At 35.0% G+C, this 23049-nt stretch overlaps 2 protein-coding genes across 4 annotated transcripts; one reads left to right on the top strand and one right to left on the bottom strand.

Annotated features, from left to right (window-relative positions):
• Window positions 1-829: 829 nt before the first annotated feature.
• CZF1 (zinc finger (CCCH-type) family protein) lies at window positions 830-4135 on the top strand. Its single transcript, XM_016310537.3, has 2 exons — window positions 830-1191; window positions 1720-4135. Exon 2 carries the CDS (start codon window positions 1730-1732, stop codon window positions 3761-3763), a length of 2034 nt encoding a protein of 677 aa, XP_016166023.1. The 5' UTR covers window positions 830-1191; window positions 1720-1729; the 3' UTR covers window positions 3764-4135.
• A 977-nt stretch (window positions 4136-5112) lies between these two features.
• On the bottom strand, window positions 5113-15709 carry LOC107609763 (transducin family protein / WD-40 repeat family protein). Of its 3 annotated transcripts, none has more exons than XM_088492855.1 (25): window positions 15295-15709; window positions 14974-15104; window positions 14524-14608; window positions 14153-14206; window positions 13862-13953; window positions 13652-13755; window positions 13320-13392; window positions 11848-12307; window positions 10642-10977; window positions 10266-10472; window positions 10054-10152; window positions 9888-9960; window positions 9116-9246; window positions 8699-8987; window positions 8396-8616; window positions 8195-8319; window positions 7632-7746; window positions 7032-7105; window positions 6836-6929; window positions 6574-6754; window positions 6438-6503; window positions 6320-6367; window positions 6131-6246; window positions 5989-6051; window positions 5113-5570 (listed from the first exon to the last, which is right to left on the bottom strand). In XM_088492855.1, exons 1-25 carry the CDS (start codon window positions 15346-15348, stop codon window positions 5463-5465), a joined length of 3399 nt encoding a protein of 1132 aa, XP_088348981.1. In that variant the 5' UTR covers window positions 15349-15709; the 3' UTR covers window positions 5113-5462. The 3 variants fall into 3 exon arrangements, with proteins under 3 accessions (XP_088348981.1, XP_088348982.1, XP_088348983.1); XM_088492856.1 differs by having other exon boundaries at window positions 7050-7105; XM_088492857.1 differs by having other exon boundaries at window positions 7050-7105; window positions 8396-8586.
• Window positions 15710-23049: the final 7340 nt, after the last annotated feature.

Below are 23049 nucleotides of genomic sequence, written 5' to 3'. Positions count from 1 at the left end.
GAGGTTGCGAGTTCGAGTCTCATATCTATGGTAAAAAAAAAAAAAAAAAAACATCCCACATATATAGAAATTAAAGAAGGATCCTTAAAGCTAAAGGTTTTGAAAGATGAATGATGATTGAGAATCTCAATTTATTATTTTAATTATCATTTTAATAGGTAAAAAATTAAATATATGTTATTTTTTTAAAAAATAAAAATTTAAAACTTTACTTTTTTTTAATTAAGAAAATACTTAAAAGGATAAATTATAATTCATAATTATTTTTCTTGGAAGATTATCCCGTCTCTATCTTGGCTGATATTAATTGCATTCTTGGGCCAATTATTAAGTATGCAGGTATTGCTGTATTTTACAATCACAACTTGAACTTTTTAGAAGATAATAGTACAAAGCATGTTAATTTGCACTTTTTTTTGTCCAGATAAAAAGTTTAAAATACACTTGACCTGTATAATTAAAAGGGATTTAAGCTTTGGGCAATGTATATGGAAGGTGAGGTGAAACTAGAAGCTTCAATTTGGATGCAATTTGTGGGGAGTAGAAAATATCAACTAGTAGAAGAAAACAGAGAGACTAAGGAAGTGAAACCGGACACTTGCGCGTACCCAAACCCAAGACCAAGAGAGATTCACAGCTTAGTCAGCGCACGTGAGAGAGTTAAACCACCCGTTAGAGAAAAAAATAATAATAAAAAAATAAATAAAATCAGAGGATAATGGAGTAGGGAATCATCAATTAATGGTGGGGTCCATGAAAAATTAAGCTACATTTCAATCTCATTTGGGGTTTCATTTTCATTTGAATTTGCATCTGCATTTGAATTTGCATCTGCATTTGAGTTGATGAGAGAAAAGAAAGGAGATAGAAGCAAGCTGCAAGCGCTGCAAGTGGGACCCATAGCTTTGGCATTGAATAATTGACTTTGACCAAAGAGAAATAGAGAGAGAAAGAGAGAGGAAGAAAAGTCCCACTTTCCTCTCTTCTTCCTTTGTTTCCCTTATTAGCTGTTGCTGGTGGGCGTTGTTCTCCAAGACAATAAAAAGGCTTCCACCTCCAATCTTGCTTCCTCATCTACAATTCTCAATCGAGGTCTTCTCGATTTTCTTCTCTCCACACACGCACTCTTCACTCTCTTATCTGCAACAAAAACAACCTTATCAAAGTATTACATACACACTTTCTCTCTAGGTATGTTTTTTTCTCCTTCATGTTTTGACTATGTGATTGAAAAAAAAAAAAAGGGCTTTTTTTCCATTTCCTTTTGGGTGTTCTTGCTTGATCTTAGCTTGTGTAGCTTGAAATGGATGAAAATGGTTCCTGGGTTTCATTATGGGTAGATCAAAGTTTCAAACTTTGGGTTTAGGTTTGTTTTTTTGCCCCTTTTTCTGTATACCTTTTTGGGTCACTTTGTTTAATCTTTTGGAGATTCAAATCGAAGAAAAAAGTTGGTGTATAATACCACGTTGTGTCTTAGATATTTGATGTCTGATACATAAATTATACTTTCTAGGATCTGTTATTACTTATTAGTTGATATGGCATAAACCTTTTTATGTGATGTTATAGTGATGCAAAACCATGGTTGTTGTTAGATGTTGCCGGGATTGGGAAGTTTTTGTTTGTAAAGTTAGGGCTTTTAGTCCATTTTCTTTTCCTGAAATGATAATAGGGTTTGAATTTTGTGGCTTATTTAGTTTATGTTGTTGAATTATGCAGGATTTGGGGCATGTGCAGTGGTTCAAAAAGTAAGCTTTCTCCCTCGGACGAAGTCATGGAAGGTGAGTTTCAGAAGCAGAATCAGGATGGTGTCCATAACTTCTCAGCTTTGCTTGAGCTGTCTGCATCCGATGATTTCGAAGCTTTCAGAAGAGAAGTTGAAGAGAAGGGTTGTGATGTAAACGACGCAGGCTTTTGGTATGGGAGAAGAATCGGATCAAAGAAGATGGGTTTCGAGAAGAGGACCCCTCTCATGATTGCTTCACTGTTTGGAAGCACCAGGGTGCTGAAGTATATTATCGAGACAGGCATGGTTGATGTGAACAGGGCCTGTGGTTCTGATAGGGCAACGGCTCTCCACTGTGCTGTTGCTGGGGGCTCTGAATCCTCCCTCGAGATCGTCAAGCTCTTGCTCGATGCCCATGCTGATGCCGATTGCGTTGATGCTAGTGGTAATAAGCCTGTTAATCTGATTGCTCCTGCCTTCAATTCTTTGTCAAGTTCAAGGAGGAAGGCCATAGAGTTGTTTCTAAGAGGTGGGGAAAGAGATCAGCTTTTCAACCAGGAGATGGAGCAACAGATGCTCTCTTCTCTCTCGTTGAAAGAAGGATTGGAGAAAAAGGAAGGAACTGATAAGAAAGAATATCCTGTTGATGTTTCGTTGCCGGACATAAACAATGGTGTCTATGGAACTGACGAGTTCAGGATGTACAGCTTCAAGGTGAAGCCATGCTCAAGGGCTTATTCCCATGATTGGACTGAGTGCCCATTTGTTCATCCAGGGGAGAACGCAAGGAGGAGAGACCCACGCAAGTACCCTTACAGCTGTGTTCCCTGCCCAGAATTCCGCAAAGGGTCCTGCCAGAAGGGAGATTCCTGTGAGTATGCACATGGTGTTTTTGAGTCCTGGCTTCACCCTGCTCAATACAGAACAAGGCTTTGCAAGGATGAGACTGGCTGCAGCAGAAAAGTCTGCTTCTTTGCTCACAAACCCGAGGAGTTGCGTCCTGTGTATGCTTCCACTGGCTCAGCTATGCCTTCGCCAAAATCTTACTCAGCTAGTGGACTTGACATGACGGCGATGAGTCCTCTTTCGCTTAGTTCCTCATCGTTGCCTATGCCAACCGTTTCAACACCACCCATGTCACCCTTGGCAGCTTCTTCATCTCCCAAGAGTGGAAGCTTGTGGGCAAACAAAATAAACCTTACCCCACCATCATTGCAGCTCCCTGGCAGTCGCTTGAAGACTGCTTTGAGTGCCAGGGATTTCGATATGGAGATGGAACTGCTTGGTCTAGACAGCCCTGCTCGTCAACAGCAGCAGCAGCAACAACTAATTGAGGAGATTGCAAGGATATCTTCTCCATCTTTCAGGAGCAGGATTGGTGATTTAAATCCTACTAACCTTGATGACCTATTAGCAGCTGCTGACCCTTCTCTCTTGTCTCAATTGCATGGAATCTCTGCTCAACCTTCAACTCCTACGCAATTGCAATCGTCGATGCGCCAAAACATGAACAACATGAACCATCTTCGGGCAAGTTATCCATCCAATGTCACTTCCTCACCGGTGAGGAAACCTTCTGCTTTTGGGTTTGACTCTTCAGCTGCTGTGGCAGCTGCAGTGATGAATTCAAGGTCTGCTGCCTTTGCAAAGCGAAGCCAAAGCTTCATTGATCGCAGTGCTGCAAACCACCACATTGGGCTGTCTTCGCCCTCCAACCCCAGCTGCAGGGTCTCCTCTGGCCTTTCAGATTGGAATTCCCCATCTGGGAAGCTTGATTGGGGTGTGAATGGAGATGAACTGAATAAGCTGAGGAAATCAGCTTCTTTTGGATTCAGAAACAATGGGGCAGCAACTGCCTCCCCTTTGGCACAGTCAGAACATGTTGAGCCAGATGTCTCATGGGTTCATTCATTGGTTCCTTCTGAAAGTTCTGAGATATTTGGTGCTGAGAAGAAGCAGCAGTTTGATCTCAGTAAAGAAAGGCTTCCACCATGGGTGGAGCAGTTGTATATAGAGCAGGAGCAGATGGTAGCATAAGGTGCTGCCATGGGAGCGCTCCTTGGTCTTTCTGACAAGAGTTTATTTATTTATTAATTATTTATTTATTTGAACTGTTATTACTATCCAACATTAGAGTATAGTTAGGGATAGAAGAAGAGATGTTGCAAAGAACAGAGTTCAGGTTAATCCAGAGAATTGAGCATAGTGTCGCCTTCTTGATCAAGGAAGACATGGAGAAACGTTGGATGAAGGATGCTGAATTTTTTTTTATTATATTATTTAATTGGCCCTCCTTTTCTTAGTGGGTTGTTGTATTTTATTTAGCACAAGTGGACAAGGTATTTGTCATTGATATTTGATAAAGCAGGTCATTTTTTAAATATATATTGTTTTAAGTCGGCTGATAAATTCTTATAGTATTCTTTGGGCATCCTATTCTTATCTGTGTTGGCTTTCAATTTTCAACTGTTGTGGTTGTCTTTATCTGGAAATCTGATTCGTCCTAAAGCATAAATAAGTATTACTATTAATTAATCTCAGGCAAAAGGAAATCATTTCTTAAAACTGCTTCTGTAGTTGTGTGTGAAAATCAACAGGAAATGGCGCCCGCTATGATAAATAATCATAGGCTGGAAACATGATTACTTCAAATCCAACTCATTTCCATATGACCTTACCTATATTATTTTGAACGTTAAGGATTAGGATAATTCATTTTTTATTATATTATTTTGTTTAAGGAAGACAATCATGTTCTGCGTATCATTATCAAGAGTCCTAAGCAAAAATCGTGAGAAGTTGCAACAGAAAACGAAAATGGCTCTCTATCTTCCAAATTAAATTTTTAGGTTTATTTGTCAATTCGTGTAGTGTATATGCTATTAAATTTGTTTTATTTACTTTTTAACGATTTAGCATTTGCTTTTTAGTACCGAATATCGATTTTTATGTTTTACAGTATTTCGCTTCGGTTTATTTTTTGTTTATACAAAAAAGATAGTAAGATTGAGGGCATTAAGAAATTATCCTTTCCCCCAAATTAAGATATTATGTTCCCTCTGAAGTAATCATGTTCGAGTACCGTTAGAAATTTAAATGAAGACAACTCTAAATACTTAAATGTGGCTGACTAGCTCATTATTGCCTCTATAAATCAAAGAGTTTCATTTTTTATTATATGTATTTAAGTAAGGTAAATCACTTTTTCTTCCACATCATCAATTTTATAATAATAAATTCTTTTTTAGCAAGCAATGAATAAATGCCGAAATTTATATGAAGCTAGAAAGGTGCCACCCTCGAAACAATTTTTCAGAAAATAATTCGAATAGTAAATTCAAAACCATAATATATTTTGCACTACTAGATATATAAAAGCTTGCATATTAGCATATACATAATTTTCTCTGGTCGTATTTTCATTTATCTGATAGTAAAATAGTTATACATTTAGTTTGAGAAAAATTACTGAAATATTCTCTTCACGTTTAGCGCCTTATTGAGTCTAATTATAATATACAAAAATAAAATATAAGCACACACAATAATCAAATTACTCTAACACATGTAAGAATAATAAATGTTTTTTACAAGCGTAACTACTAACTAAGCAACAGACTAGAGAGTAAGAGCTACCTCGGAGAGAAGTGAGGCAGGTTGGCGGTTAGCTAGTCCAGAAATTCAACTTGGAATCCACCTGGACACGCCCACGGGAAAAATGAATCATGTAACTTGGTTATAACTGCCACCATTTACGATTTTCCATTCTTCTAGCGAGTTCTTTGGCCATGGATGCAAAATCTTCTGCCCCATTTGCCAGCTCTTCAGTACGTTCGTTGAGCAGCTATAATAAAAGAAAGTAGATACCGTTGGAAAGAAAAGTAATAAAACACAATTGGAAGAATTTCAGCCAGGTTCCAATCAATAATATGTAATAACTCCATTTTCTCATATTGGTAAATGGTCACATTTGCAATCAAGCCTATTTTACAAACAAATCAAACATAAAACTTGGTTGTAGCAATTTAAATTTTGGCCTCTTCATTAGAAGACGCAATCAGGAACCAAAAAGAATTTTATTGTCAAAACTTAAAAAGAAGAAAAGGTATTATTTAGTAGAATGTGTCATGCAGCTAGATAATGGGATTTCAACTATAATTAAGATGAATACAAATTTACTTGAAAAAGATTTTTGTTGTAATTCATATAAACCTGTCCAGAGATATATAATTCATGTAAAATAGAATAAAATAATAATGTACCGCAAGCTTTTCTTGCCGCTCTAGAAGTTTTTGCTTTGCAAGCGAAGCTGCTGCAGCGGCATCCTGAAACCATTCACCATGTCCAAGGGTCAGAACTTGTAATCTAAGAAGATGAATAAATTAGAGAATTTTCACAACTTACATTTGCCTCTGTCTTTCTATATTTGGCCTTAACTTCATCAGCTGTTCTAGCTCTTGGTTTTGAATCAGTGCCTGCATCCTCAAACAGTTTCTCTCTGTCCGTTGCTTTTCCTTTATCTGCAACCCAACCGTTCAGTGTTTAAAAGATAAACATACCGGAATGAGGAAATAAAACATTATAGAGGTGTACCTTTCTTGTCGATATCAGTTTTCTGTTTGTCAGCTGTTTTTCCTTTATCTGCAAGCCAAGCATTCAGTATTCAAAAGATAGACATAACACAATGAGGAAATACAAATGTTAAATATACCTCTTTTGTCATCATCGCTTTTCTGTATAGGTGAAAGGACTATGGGTTCATCAATATGAATATCATCTGCAAGAGAAAGTAAAAAGTTTCATAAATAAAATATAGATGGTAGCAGAAGAAGAAATTAAGGACAGACCTAAGTCAAGCTCCAAATCATCAAGTGGATCAACTGTGCCTGATGAAGGCTTTAAGAAGGGAGGATTTGAGAATAATTGATCTAGATTCTCCAAAATATTAGGATGAGCTGGTTGATTTGCATTTGGATCTGCTTTTCCCGTGAAGTTCTTGACAAAATTAGCAAATACAGAAGTTGTTCCCTGTGGCAAGGAAAGTTGAATTAAAAATCCTGTAACTGTAATGAAAGAACCAAAAGCAAAGAAAGCCTGAAAAATTTGGACCTGTCTTTCATTCTGGCTTGGAGATTGACTCACAGTAACATCAACAGCAGCTTGGAGAACTTTATCATGAAGACAAGGAAAAGACTCCGGAATCCTAAAAGTTTATGTTTTAAAATTGAGTTTACACATTACTGAGTCTGTAAATATGACTTTCTTTATAAATTTTATAGAGGCTAATCACATTCAGCAAGTTTACATGACCAAAGAAAGATACCAGAACTCATTTTGCCATGTCAACAGTGATATTGAAGCAATTTCATTCCCATTGACCTATATAAAAAGTTGAAAACAAGATAACCGTTAGTCTGATTACAAAAGCAAAAGGCAACTGGAATTTGTTCAATTGTAAAAATACAAGACCTATTCATGCAATGCATGTTCTAGGATCTTTCAGATGAAATGCTTTCCGAAAGATCCATGCACATAGAAGGCAAATGTTTAGTGCTTTTAGTGAATTTTCAATTTTTCTCCTTTAAAGCAGAAATGTTGATGTCAATTGTGGATTATTCGGTGCAGTTAGAAAGATCACATTGTATTTCAAATGTTAATAATACATTATATATCACAGGTGATGCTTAAAAGAAAATAAGAAATAAAATAGGAGAAACAGAATAAACTTGTTTATTTGGCCTACTTGTTTCCAAATAAGTGCAGTTCCTGCATGATTCACTGTACAAAAAGTTGAGTGAATGGATATCGGTTAAGTATACCAAATTCACTTTACTAAACAGACCAATCTAACAGGTTCCTGCAACAAATTCTAACAAAATAGCACTTTTCAGGAGGAATTACAAACCAGAATTATTTGTCCATTTGAAGAACATATTGTCTTTTCCATGTCATTTGTCCAATTCCATCTTAGGACTGACATTAAAGAACTCTCTCCCAACACTTCCAAAGTTGGTATGGACCTGATGAAAGTGACATTACATCCATCAAAAGCTTGTCGTAAGTTGCTGGAAGAAAAATATCAACACCAACATTTGACTGGAATTACTATTATGGATTCAGAGCAAAAAATACGATTTCTCTTAAGCAATACACATAATTAATTCATTATGCATTTTTCAATTGGCAAAACTACAGGTTTAATATTGGAAGGAGGAGGAGCCAAAAATCCCAGTCATGAAGATAATATAGAATTAACGATATTTCATATATACATGGTTTATTTGAAAACTGAAAAGTAATATTTCAAATTTTTAAGAGCCCATGTTAAATTTTCTTATTAGTTGTTAGCAAATGAAGTTCAACTTCTTTCTTTTGGGCACTTCAGCATTGGCTATTCTCATTAGAACCTGACTCAACTAGTGACCTAAGTAGGTTACATGAAGACATGTATTACACGAAGCACTTCACCTTACTTCAATGCCTCCAGTTTGATACAGTACAACAAGAACACATTCTTTCTCATGTTTCTTAATGATTGTAGTCCAGCAGCATTTCTCTACAAGGTTCACCTTCTTTATACACTTGCTGCTATCCTGCTGAAAATGATTTTATCAAGCTGTGGAAAGAAATAAATTAAAATTTGAAAAAGAATAGACAGACGAATTGCACCTCTATCACAGATTTTAAAGTGTGTAAGCTCAATTCAGTCTCATAACAAATTAAAATGAGAGAGTTGGATACTATCTCCCCGAAGTATGAAGTTTCTACGGTAGTAGCTGTTTCATCTACAACTTTTGCATCTTCGGACTGAACATTGTCCTGAATTCCAGAATCACTCTTCTGAGGTGATTTTAATGACTCTGTTTCAGTTGATAGTTCAGAAAAACCATCTGAAATAACACATCACCAGGTAAGAAATGTAATTATTTGGCAATTTTATATATGTACATGTTTCAAACCGAAATTACTTGCCTGTAACATACATTGAAACTGCATTCAATTTTGCATTTACACTCATGCTCCTACTGCAGACCATATTTCCATTTGAAGTATCTACTACAAGAAGGTTTGCATCCCTTGTTATAATGAAGAGTAGCCCCTTTTCAGAACTATCAGAATTATCAGATACAGATTGCTGTGGAATGTTTAAGCTACAAGAGTCTGAAAATTTTGCAGTCAGAGAAATAACTGCTGAAGGTGAGTCAGGTTCAGTTTTCATAAGAAACAAAACCGATGATGTATTGATATCAAGCATAGCAACCTGCAAAGTGGACTAGAACGTCTAAGTTGGAAACTCAATGCCCTCCAAATCCAAAAAGCTACCTGACAACTAAACTGACAATAAATACACCATTTCTTTCAACAAAGAAAGGAACTGGATGATCTCACCTGGCCATTTTCATATCCAACAGCAAGCTTCCCTCCATGGTTTGCGAACTGTAGGGTGCATACAACAGAAGTTTGAAGGGAAAACAGTACTGTGCAATGAGGTACATCTCCTTGATGCTTATTGTGAACTACTGTCTCAATAAATAAAAACAGGTTAAACTAGATATTAGAAACATCAATTCAATTTGTAGTGTAAACATAGACACAAAAAGAATCTTCCATTTTCATATCGCGTAAACCAAATGCACCACACTGCAGCAGGAAAGGGTACAACTTTAACGTACTCTCCTTTGTTTCCAAATGTTAAGATGTAAAGTCATACCCAATAGCTTACACATTAGGGAGAAAAGATTTATCATATGGTATCGAAACCTCTATGAACTAGTGGTTAAAAGTTCAGTACTTCTTGTTCTCATTATTCTAAACAAAGCAAATTGAATTTCAGTATATGATGGTATGGCTTGTGCATTGTCCACACTTGAAACCCAACTAACTATTGCATAATGTTGTGTTATGATGTAAAGCCATTTATTTGCCTTTACCCAATAGACTGAGCTTTTGGGAGAGATGGTTTACAAAATGTTATTGGTGCCTTTATGACAAGTAGTCTGGAATTTAGTGCGATCCTTGTTTACACCTTTTCTTCTATATAAAAAGTTTAAGCTCCAACACAAGGTAGGGTGTGCTTGTGCATTATTCATGATTCAAGCCTAATGAGACACTTGAAACAAATATGGATTTATTTTTAAGTCAAATAGAGAGCAAACCCAACCTTCAGTTCCCTTTTCAGTCACAAAATGAAAGGTTGTTTCACTTGAACTCTGTATTAGACCATATAGACGGACCTACACTCCGACAAGATAAAATTATCAGAGATAGAAGACTTTATTTTATGGAGAGAGAGAATGACAAACAATTTCAACACTTGTAAAACTTACAATACCACTTTCATCACCAACAGCCAGGTGTAAAGTATCAGGGCAAAAATCCAATGCTGACACTGATGCACTTGCACTGTCACTGTTAACATCATTTACCTATCAGTTGCAGGAATAATTTTCTGTTAAGTCTCAACAACCTATTAATATTAGTGCATCCTGTATCAATAGAAATATATGCTAGTTAATTTTGTAGTATGCTAATGGCTAACCTCACATTTTATGTTGTAAACTAGTGACAAAGCCGGATATGTGGCATCCCATATCCGAACAGATCCATCTCGGTATCCTGCTATATATATTTGAATGATATGATCGTCTTCTTTGAAAAGCTGACCTGGAACACCACCGGTCAAAGGCCACTTTATGCCCATACTTGTCTGATTTTGTACTAAATGCTGCTTTGCAGCTACAAGAACCTACACAGATATCCCTTACAATTAATACTGACAATAGAGCTGCTTTATCTTCAAAATAAGTTATCAACATTTGTAAGGAAAACATGACATCTATGTAACAGTTTACATAGGCATGGCAACTATTGATAAAGAAAGAACAAATCTTTGGACCCACTGAATATGCATTTACCTGAGACAAGTCCCTAAATGTCTTCACATCGTGATCTATCACAGCAAGCGTTGCAGTTGTCATGTAGGGTTCAAGAGTGGGTATGACCATGGGATATTGCAGTGTATGAGAAGTAGTCTTCTTTTCTTGCTTAGACATTAAAGACGACAAACAATTGTTGTCATAAAGATCCAGCTGTCCAGAATTGGTCAACACAAATATCATATTACCAGTTCCCGCTGCATGGTAATCACTAGATAACAAAACCATATCAGCAAAGGAACCATTAAGTGCAATATTAATGCGACCAGTGCACTTAATACTTTTTAAACCAGATGACCAATCAAGGCCCAAAACCTGTAAGTAAGAGAAAAGGGCGTGTCATATTGATTTATCATCTATATAAGTTGAATATATGAAAGCTTAACAAGCCACTGACAGTGCTAAACATGACAATAGTTAATTTTTTATTCTGATATGGCAAAAGTACAAAACTGATTGTGGCAATAAGCAGTTCCAACAAAGTAGTTAATTTTCAGTAGAAAACAATTAACTAGCAATGCAGAGGCTGAACAATGTCTGTTCCCCGAGTTCTTAACTGCAGCCTGTTTTCTTCCTTGCAACTCTACCACATTAGGATGACAGGAAGTATATTTATTGTGTATAACAAAAGCAATCCACCAATAGATTGAAAAGGCACAAACCAAAATAATAAAGTTGTAGTACTCATCTAGTTACTTTTGTTGTCTTTATTTCTTTCCTAGTGTGGTTCATTTGTTCTATTATTGGACAACAATTCCTTGAGTGCAACGCTTGAATTAGCTCTCTCTACAGAAAGTAACTAATGAATATGTGATCTCTTGAGTTTTTTTTGCCCGCATCCCTACTTATGTTTTTGTATCATGAAACTCCTGAATAGGAACCTTTCTTCAAGAAGGGGCTAACTCATGAAAAATGTTTGCAATAGCATCTCCACACTTAGCCCACATAAGACAGGGTTTTTTCCTCCAACTGATTTTTTGTTAAGACTAAACTGTCTAAAACACTAATCAGATAGTTTGTTATGACAGGAAATTGTGGTAATCATGGCTCTGTTTTATCATGTTCTATATACAGAAACCACAAACACACCCAAAGCTAGGATTTTCTTTTTCTTTTCCTTTTACCTCTAATAGTAACTATTAAAACATCATTGCCAAAAATAACTACTATGAGTATGAATCTTACTGTCAGAACTTCTTCAGACCCAATTTCATCACCACCATACACAAAAAGTTGGCTTCCATTATTACCAAAAGATTTATTGGCACACCAATGTAGAAAAATAATAGGAAGTCTTCTAACTGCCGATGATAATTGAAGCTTGACAACATTATTAGACAACTTTTGGGATTGATGATTTGAAGAAGAGTAAGCATTTGACAAATCCCAAAACATTATATCACCATCTACATAACCAACAACAACAACAGATCCATCATTAGATGCCCATGAAACACAGCTTATCTCTTTATCCTCTTCTTCATTATCTAATTTATTGTCAGAGGAATCATCCTTAGGGTCATTTGAATAACTAGTCACCCTTTCTATCTTCAGCTCAGTGTCCTTTTGTCCTCTGATTTGAACAATTTTATCTTCAGAAGAATCCCACAGTACTATCAAGCCATTCTCATATGCCATCAATAGTCTGCAAGATGATGGTTTTATTGAATCAATAAACAAACATACCTTACGCAAAAAGTTAAGTTCTATTGTTACAAACACATATTCTACATACACAACTTTTCATATTGGTTTTTTCTGTATTGTAATTTGTAACTGTAAATAATTAGCATAATTAACCCTTAATAGAGCCAAAATGGATACTGGATAACTGGATGGTTCAATTTACACAATAAGTATATCATCTTAGATTTTAGGCATTCAAGTTATCTAAATGCATCAAGGAAAAAATTTTAAGGTCGTAAGTCTGAATAAGATCCATAGCAATTTGACCTTTATGTTGATTGATTCAACTTATATTTTTTATATAAAAATTTTGCTTAACCATCCCTAACCAATTTACTCTGCAGACTGGAAGGACAGGGTAAATTAAGCTAGCATTTCATCCTAACCCACAAAACCCTCAAGTTAAACAGGCAGATTGGCAGACTGCCACTATTTTATTTGGCTTTTCTCCTTTCCTTTGAATGAGTGCAAACATTATTAAGAGAGTAAAAGCTTTATATTCTTCTTGCTTTCTATGTTCACTGGGTCTCTACCTTTATCTTGAACTATATGTACACTGAATTTAGTGTCCATGTTGTAAACACCAAAAAGATATACCAAGCAGTTTGACTCACTTTAAACTAAAGAATCCTCATTTATAATTCATTTCCAAACAACAAAACGGTCAAGAAAACTTAGTTGTCCCCTGAAAACATGAATTAAATATACTGCATTCAAATTTTGTAGAAGAAATTTCGTGATAATTCAATTTTGTTTCGTCACTTCCGTGGTTAAAGCCTATTCGCAAATTATTTAAACTCTAAAATCACCACGACTCAAAGTCAGAATAAACCTGAAAAAATGAGAACACAATAGAATGATCACTAGCACAGCCTTCGAAAGCAAGATTACCTAATATTCGTGTCATGCAAATTCCATTAAGATACAAGGAAATCAATTAGAGAAACTCTTAAAATAATTTCTAGTGTTACCTGTTTCCATTGGAATAAGGCGGATGAAGAACCCTGATCACTGAAATTTGATCAAGTGATATTCCAACTGCATCTGCAAAGGTGAGTATCATTTGAAATATGTTAGATGTTAGAGAAATGAACAATAACTCATGGAACATTTTTTTTTTTTTAAGTTTTGTGCTCTAATATAATGTAAGCATTACTACCTAACACCCTTCACAAGTCATTCTATTCCCCTCCAAAATGAAGTACAAATATTCTAGTAGCTTCTTTTTCTTTTTCTTCTCTCTTTTTCTTTTTTCTTTTCATGAGCCACCTTCCCTATACTGACTTCATTGTAGAAAACTTACCAGATATAACATTTGTAGGAACATAATAAGGCAATATATCAATTTTTCTGCTTTCAGCGTCAAACTTCAACACGTATACCATCCCATGCTCACTCCCAATATACCTAAATATCATAAGAAGTGGGGAATAACTAATAAACCCATGTGCATTATTTATCAGAAAGTGTTATATGCAAATGCTGATTCCAAATCACATGAACAAGTATTTACATGTAACTGGTGCCATAAATAACAGAGAAAGCAGTTATAGTGGACTCCCACTGCAAAGCAGAAGCAATTTGCCTGCTTTCCAAATCCCAAATCTGCCATGATCAGAAACGTAATGGGAAAATTAGTAAATAAAACAGCGGTAAGGGGGAAGAATAAGAGGGAAACAAGAAATCGACAAGAAATAAAGTATAAAGAAAGCTCAGATGAAAAATCAAAAAGCAGTCAAAAGCAGACATGGAAAATGCCTGATCATAGACAGTTTTTAAGAACTTTAGTAGCCTTAGAAGGTACCTGAATCTCATTACGACTTGAGACACTAGCAAGAAAACCTTGATTATCCAAGAACTGAGAGAGATCAAGAAATATTAGATACCATAATATTCATGAAAGCCTCAATAAATATTTCACTTTGTAGCTTCTATAGTTCAATCATGGGCACCTCCAAACATACATAGAGCACAGTTCTGTACACACATCATGTGATACTCATGATCACATGACTCTAGACACGGATACGGACATGGACACGGACACTCAAAATTAGAAACAAGACACATTATCCCGGTCATAATATAATATACAAGAGATTGAATGTTTTTGATAAAATAAATAAATAGAATAGAATAGTCTCTAAAATTGAAAATTGACCGAAAATTATGAACCTCTAAATTCTTGAAGGCTGTATGCTTAGACGAGTAAAGAATTCCTTCAATATTGTCTCCTCCAAACACCTTTATCCTGCCATCACTGCAAGGGTGAAGAAAATTCCTCAGTGAACTAATAAAGCCACTAAATCTCTCCATGGGAAACTTGTTAAGTCCACAACATGATAAAATGCTAGTGTAATATTGCTATTCCAATACATATGCTACTCCTCAATCATCAAACAGAAAGAATAACGATATTGCGTATGTATTCCTTTTAAACAAAATTGAAGGAAAAAGTATTCAACGTATCCTCAGGTAGTACATAACAAACCTGCCTAACCAATGAAAATTAATATAGCTAGTTACAAAAGCATGCATACTATACATGATCTTCCTTAAAATTAATGTTATCTGATTCACGAATTGGTCAATACTATTATGTTACTACTTTGGTAAATAACTCACAGTGTTCCCACAGCCAATAGACGCTGGACGCGATCAAATGCAAGGATAGACGCCGTAGATGGAACTCCGAAGTGAAGAACAACTCGCGGATCGAAATCCGCTGATTTAGAAATTCCTTTTCCCGCTTCCTGCTGCAGAAAGAACAGAAACACGGCATCGATTTCAAAAAAAACTCGCATAATCATATCAATGCATAGCTCAACAAAGAAACTTCGCACATTCAAAATGCACAATCGATGAAAACAAGTAATCGAAGAATTCGCCAGGGAAAAAAATAGAAAAAAAGCATTGATCCATGGCGGAAACGGAGGCACGCACTACCTGCGCATGAGGAGATTGCTGTGGTGGAGGTTTCTGAAAGAATCTAGAAAACATTGCTGTTGATGTTGATGTTGATGATGACGATGAATGAATAGAAATGAGCTCTCGCTTCTTTCTGTGCTGAAGATTTTGTGTATTCGGGTTTTTTCGGTTTCTGCGCGGGTTTCAGGTACCGTGTTACTCACCAGTATGATGCGTCGTGCAAGGGCGCTTGTTCGTATGATGTGATAAAAAAGATGGACGGTGATGCGGGGCTGCAGGGAACACTTCGACTGTTCGACCGTACGATTTGAAGCTGCAAGGGAGCTATGAAGATGTGTTCGAAAAAGCAAAAAACTGAAAAAGGAAGATGTAGGGCCCGTGGAAGTTATTCATTGCTCTATTCCATCGACTTCTTCTCTTTCAAAATTAAAACGTATTAACATATTTTTCCATAAAGAATAATTATAATTGACCAGTAGTTATTGATTTACCGATAAGCAGCTGATTCTAAACTAAATTCTCCTCTTTTTCCCTGAAAATTTTACTAGTTTTACTTGTTCGGTTGATAGAGTTAACAACCATACATGATAAAAGATCTATCAAAATCATAATAAACTTATATGTATGTTACAATTTAGGTATAGAAATGCTATAGTATCATTAAAATATAAGTAAAATTCTACATCCAAACAAAATTCTTATCTAAGTCTATCCAAGTTGTTGTAATAATTTTTCGGAAAATTCTCCTGTGCTGAGTGAAGATCTATCCCCACCCGCTGACGATGCATGTCGCTCAAACGCGTGTCCAAAGATGATGCCAACGAAAATTATCGTGGCCCCCTCAGTTGACAGTATCTGTGTAAAACTGTAAATTGTCGGTACTTAGCAAATGGTTTAGAGATGATAATTAATGCAGTTAAGGATAATATAATTATTGTAATTAATAATATTTTATATGAAATGGACGGGACTGTAAAACCTTTTTTGTTTGGTAAAGCTGGGCTAACCAAAGTGATTAGTAGTTGACATGTAGATGTGGTAGTATAAATGTGGTGGACACAATATATTTGATAATAGGTATACATGATGCATGTCCCATTACTTTTATTATCCGAGTCCAATGGTAGAATTAATTTAAGTTAACTTGTATGTTAAATTTTATAGGTTTTGAAATGTTTAGATAAGTTTAAGGGGATATTTTTTGTCTTTTAATTTGATTTTTAATAAAAGATAGGATAATCTTACAATTTGTAATTTGTTTGTCTTTTTTTTTAATTAAAAACATTAAAAAAAATAAGGGATGATAACGCTATCCTAAAACTCAAATAATAAAATGGGATTAAAAAAAATGAATGATTAAAATAGTTGATTTTAATATTATACAAAAAAATATAATATATTATTTTGGACTTTAATAAACAATAATATTAAAATAATTATTTAATATCTTAATAATTTAAAAACGTGGAGAATAAAATTATGAATAATTTTTTTAATGATATTATAGCAGTTGTCATTTTCGTGCGTTAAATTAATCATTTGAGATTTGCTTGATATATATTGGATCAATATATGTAATTATACTAAATTATATATATTGTTGTGGAATAAATAAATAAAGAAAATAAAAAAAAATGTTGTATCAATATGTGTAGTAATTCCTGTTATTAATTATTTTAATTTTAGACTCACTTATATTTAAATTTAGTATATTTTTTATTAGTCATGATTATTATTATAAATATAATTAAATATGTATTAATAAAAAAATTAAATATTTTAGTAAATAACAATATAATTTTTTTTAAGATTATATAATATTTATTAATATTATTTTTCGATAAATACATATAATATGTAATATATAATAATATAATGAATATAAACTAATGAGTTGGTTAATAAAAAAAATATTTATTTTAATTTAAAAATAAAATTAAAACTGTGTTTTTATGAAAAAATACTAAAATGTTATATTCTTATTAAGTAATAACTAGATTATCAATTGTTGAGTAAAATTTTTATTTGACTATGTTTAAAATGTTAGTGAAAAAGAATATCTATTCACGATATGAGCTAAATTTTTCTTAATTCTGTCGGATTATTACTGTATATAGTAGTAAAAATCGCTGAAAATAGACATCAAATAAATACAACCGGACTAATACAATTATATTCCTTTTAATTATTTTAATTAATTAAGTGGAACCATAATAAGGACTAAAATTAGTTTCTCTTAATGAAAAAGAGAGAGACACGTTATGTTTTTATTTATTGTTTATAATACAAAAATTAATCTAAAATTACTTTTTAATACAAGTGGGTTATAAATAGAAATTGAGATGAATTTTCTACTAGAAATTGTTTAAAGTGATACTGAACAGTAGCTAAATAGTAAATGATATAGATTTGACCTTAATAATGAATAATAACGATGGAGCCATGCTACTGTGCAAGTACTAAATCAAATAAATTTTCTAACCAAGTTTAATATTAAAGTACTTTATGTTGGTAATACATAAGAATAAAACAACCGTTAAAAAATATCAAATAACATATAATATGTGAAATACCTTTAGTCAACATTTTATTTTATGTGTCAATAAAAAAATTAAGCACTATATTTTTTAGTTTTACGGTCATTTTTTTTGTATCAATACCGGGTAATTATAAAGAACCTATTTTAGATGTGATATATTTTTTTATTTTATTTGGAGAATAAGATGTATTTATTTGTAGAGTTAATTTCTCAATATCTTTAATTATATTATTAGAGTGCTAAATGGTTAAATAAGTTATAAGAAGTAAAGGTTGTGTACTTAGCGTGCGTACCTTACTGATATAGCACCTACTCGTCCCATCACATCTGCGTCACTTCATATTACTTCTGTATTTCTTTAGGTAGACGCGTGTTTCCACCACCTTGGGACACGCAGCATCAGCACTTGCTGAAGAATTTGCCTTCAGCACCATAGCAACTCCCTAATTTTTCAAATTACGCAATCTTTATTCTTCTTCATTTATTTCTCCTTCTCCTTCTTCTTCTTTTTCTTCTTCTTCTTCTAAATTTGCACACACAAATTTTTCTTCTTTTCTTCTTCTTCTTCTCCTCTTTCTTCTCCTCCTCCTAGAGATTATCAATTCAATCCAATTCAATTTAAAACAACCACGTCCATTCAATTCAATTCATAATGAACCGAACATGTTATTAAGGTGACACAATTATATAGTACTAAATGAACGGAATATTATCCATTATATAAAATCAAATTCAAAATAACTTTCTGCATAATAAACCGAACACCTTATTAGTACTAAATGAACGGAACATTATCCATTATATAAAATCAAATTCAAAACACCTGTGTCTACAATTTAGAGATTATCAATTCAATTTAGAACACCTGCATCTATTCAATTCAATTCAATTCAATTCATAATGAACCAAACATGTTATTAAGGTGAAACAATTGTATAGTACTAAATGAACGGAACATTATCTATTATATAAAATCAAATTCAAAACAACTTTTTGCATAATGAACCGAACATCTAAGGTGAAACAATTGTATAGTACTAAATGAACGGAACATTATCCATTATATAAAATTAAATTTAAAACACTTGTATGTACAATTTAGATATTATCAATTCAATTTAATTCAGAACACCTGCGTCCATTCAATTTAATTCAATTCAATTTAGCATTTGCATTCCATTCAATTCGATTGAAAAATAATCCATTAGCAAAATGTTGGTATTGTTGGTGATGATGATAACGAAAGAGGAGAAGAAGAAGAAGAGGAGGAGGAGAAGCAGAAGAACAATCTGCGTGCGCGAAGGAGGAGGAGGAGGAGGAGGAGGAGGAGGAGGAAGAAGAGGTATGCGTGAATTTGAAAGAAGAAGAAGATGACGTATGCGTGTATTTGAAAGAAGAAGAAGAAGTGCAGGGGAGAAGAAGAAGAAGCGCGGGAGAGGAGAAGAAGAAAAAGTGCGTGTAATGATGCTCTTTTAATGAGAGTAATTTTTGTTGGTGTTGGACCTACTTGGATAAACTTAGATGAAAAAATACTTGGATGTGTAACAATCCTGTTAAAATATATTATTTTTTACTATTATTTTTAATTATTTAATAATGAAATTTTATATCTAAGTCATTTAATCAATTAAGTCCAACCAAGTTTCTATAACCTAATTCAGCTCCATGCGCCATTACTTCTAGGGTCATTATATGGTACAGATTCAAATTGATACAGATTTACAGATTTTCTGCCCAAATGACCATGAGATCGACACGTTGCTCTGCTTTGCAGAGCTTGTCTACCGGTTGATGGTAGGGTTGGCTGAGCCACCAGTTGAAGCTTTTTGGTTGCACTGTCTGTTAGTGGACTTGTTAAGGTGGGCTATTGGTGCACGAAATTGTGATCTCCAGGCTTGAACAAATCCTGGTAATGGCTCCAAAGCTTGGTGCTCTGATCTTAATTCATAATTGTCACAACTTCGATACAACTAACCAGCAAGTGCACTGGGTCGTCCAAGTAATACCTTACGTGAGTAAAGGTCGAATCCCACGGAGATTGTTGGTATGAAGCAAGCTATGGTCACCTTGTAAATCTCAGTCAGGCAGATATAAAGTGATAATGGTGTTTTCGAATAATAATTAATAAAATAGGGATAGAGGCACTTATGTAAATCATTGGTGAGAATTTCAGATAAGCGAATGGAGATGCTTTTCGTTCCTCTGAACCTCTGCTTTCCTGCTATCTTCATCCAGTCAGTCTTACTCCTTTCCATGGCTGGCTTTATGTGATACATCACCATTGTCAATGGCTACTTTCGGTCATCTCTCGGGAAAATGATCCAATGCCCTGTCACGGCACGGCTAATCGTCTGGAGGCATCACCCTTGTCAATGGCTTCATCTTATCCTCTCAGTGAATAATATGCTCACGCACCCTGTCACGGCACGGCTATTCATCTGTCGGTTCTCGATCATGCTGGAATAGGATTTACTATCCTTTTGCGTCTGTCACTAATGCCCTGCAATCGCGAGTTTGGAGCTCGTCACAGTCATTCAATCATTGAATCCTACTCGGAATACCACAGACAAGGTTTAGACTTTCCGGATTCTCTTGAATGCCGCCATCATTCTAGCTTACGCCACGAAGATTCTGGTTAGGAGATCTAAGAGATATTCATTCAATCTAGTGTAGAACGGAAGTGGTTGTCAGGCAAGCGTTCATAGGGAATGATGATGATTGTCACGTTCATCACATTCAGGTTGAAGTGCGAATGAATATCTTAGAAGCGAAATAAGATGAATTGAATAGAAAACAGTAGTACTTTGCATTAATCTTTGAGGAACAGTAGAGCTCCACACCTTAATCTATGGAGTGTAGAGACTCTACCGTTGAAAATACATAAGTGAAAGGTCCAGGCATGGCCGAGATGGCCAGCTCCCAAAACGTGATCACAGGATCAGAATACAATCCAGGATGCCTAATACAATAGTAAGAGGTCCTATTTATAATAAACTAGCTACTAGGGTTTACATGAGTAAGTATTTGATGTATAAATCCACTTCCGGAGCCCACTTGGTGTGTGTTTGGGCTGAGCTTAAGTGTTGCACGTGCAGAGGCCATTTGTGGAGTTGAACGCCAGTTTTTGTGCCAGTTTGGGCTTTCAACTCTGGTTTTGGATCCTTTTCTGGCGCTGGACGCCAGATTTGGGTAGAAAGCTGGCGTTGAACGCCAGTTTACGTCGTCTATTCTTGGCCAAAGTATGGACTATTATATATTTCTGGAAAGCCCTGGATGTCTACTTTCCAACGCAATTGGAAGCGCGCCATTTCGAGTTCTGTAGCTCCAGAAAATCCACTTTGAGTGCAGGAAGGTCAGAATCCAACAGCATCAGCAGTTCTTTTTCAACCTCTGAATCTGATTTCTGCTCAAGTCCCTCAATTTCAGCCAGAAAATACCTGAAATCACAGAAAAATACACAAACTCATAGTAAAGTCCAGAAATGTGAATTTAACACAAAATCTATTAAAAACATCCCTAAAAGTAACTAGATCCTACTAAAAACATACTAAAAACAATGTCAAAAAGCGTATAAATTATCCGCTCATCACAACACCAAACTTAAATTGTTGCTTGTCCCCAAGCAACTGAAAATCAAAATAGGATAAAAAGAATAGAATATACTATAAATTCCAAACTATCAATGAAACAGAGCTTCAATCATATGAGCGGGACTTATAGCTTTTTGCCTCTTGAATAGTTTTGGCATCTCACTTTATCCATTGAGGTTCAGAATGATTGGCATCTATAGGAACTTCAGATTTCGAATAGTGTTATTGACTCTCTTAGTTCAGTATGATGATTCTTGAACACAGCTTCTTTATGAGTCTTGGCCGTGGCCCTAAGCACTTTGTTTTCCAGTATTACCACCGGATACATAAATGCCACAGACACATAATTGGGTGAACCCTTTCAGATTGTGACTCAGCTTTGCTAAAGTCCCCAATTAGAGGTGTCCAGGGTTCTTAAGCACACTCTTTTTTTGCTTTGGACCTTGACTTTAACCGCTCAGTCTCAAGTTTTCACTTGACACCTACACGCCACAAGCACATGGTTTAGGGACAGCTTGGTTTAGCCGCTTAGACCAGGATTTTATTCCTTTAGGCCCTCCTATCCACTGATGCTCAAAGCCTTGGGATCCTTTTTATTTCCCTTGCCTTTTGGTTTTAAGGGTTATTGGCTTTTTGCTTTTGCCTCTTGGTTTTAAGAGCTTTGGCTTTTTCTGCTTGCTTTTTCTTTTTCTTTCTATTTTTTTTCGCCTAATTTTTTTTTTATGCAAGCTTTGTTCTTTGCTGCTTTTTCTTGCTTCAAGAATCATTTTTATGATTTTTCAGATTATCAAATAACATGTCTCCTAGTCATCATTCTTTCAAGAGCCAACATATTTAACATTCTTAAACAACAACTTCAAAAGACATATGCACTGTTCAAGCATACATTCAGAAAACAAGAAGCATTGTCACCACATCAATATAATTAAGCTAAGTTCAAGGATAAATTCGAAACTCATGTACTTCTTGTTCTTTTGAATTAAAACATTTTTCTTTTAAGAGAGGTGATGAATTCATAGGACATTTATAACTTTAAGACAAAGTTACTAACTACTAATGATCATGTAATGAAGACACAAACATAGATAAGCACATAACATAGAAAACGAAAAACAGAAGAAATAAGAACAAGGAATGAATCCACCTTAGTGATGGTGGCGTTTCCTTCTTGAGGAACCAATGATGTCCTTGAGTTCTTCTATGTCTCTTCCTTGTCTTTGTTGCTCCTCCTTCATTGCTTTTTAGATCTTCTCTGATTTCATGAAGGATGATGGAGTGCTCTTGATGTTCCACCCTTAGTTGCTTCCAATAATTGTGTGGAAAAAAATGTATCCCCTGAGGTATCTCAGGGATCTCTTGATTTGCAGTCAAATGTTCTACCACTGAGCTATAGACCCTTGATGGAAGCTTTTGTCTTCCCTTTCCTCTTTCTAGAGGTTTCTCTGGCCTTAGGTGCCATCAATGGTTATGGAAAAAATAAAAAAAGCTATGCTTTTACCACACCAAACTTAGAATGTTGCTCGCCCTCGAGCAAAAGAAGAAAGAATAGAAGAATAAGAAGAAGATATGGAGGAGATGGATGGGAGTGTGTATTCGGCCATATGGGTGGGATTGGGTGGGAGAGAGAGAGATGTTGAATTTTGA

This window comes from Arachis ipaensis, chromosome B7, assembly GCF_059453495.1.
Source record: "Arachis ipaensis isolate K30076 ecotype BB chromosome B7, ASM5945349v1, whole genome shotgun sequence".
NCBI classification, from domain to species: domain Eukaryota; kingdom Viridiplantae; phylum Streptophyta; class Magnoliopsida; order Fabales; family Fabaceae; genus Arachis; species Arachis ipaensis.
The sequence above is the reverse complement of the archived record's forward strand: the minus strand, read 5'-3'. Positions and strand labels throughout refer to the sequence as shown.

Excerpts from the sequence above, each read along its gene's own strand:
- CZF1 (XM_016310537.3), top strand. The coding sequence starts at position 1,730 with ATGTGCAGTGGTTCAAAAAGTAAGCTTTCTCCCTCGGACGAAGTCATG.
- LOC107609763 (XM_088492855.1), bottom strand. The coding sequence starts at position 15,348 with ATGTTTTCTAGATTCTTTCAGAAACCTCCACCACAGCAATCTCCTCAT. Across the intron at positions 13,756-13,861 it reads ATTTATGGCACCAGTTACAT|GTATATTGGGAGTGAGCATG; the intron begins GTAAATACTTGT and ends TATGATATTTAG. Across the intron at positions 7,106-7,631 it reads CAAATGGACAAATAATTCTG|GTCAATGGGAATGAAATTGC; the intron begins GTTTGTAATTCC and ends CTTTTTATATAG.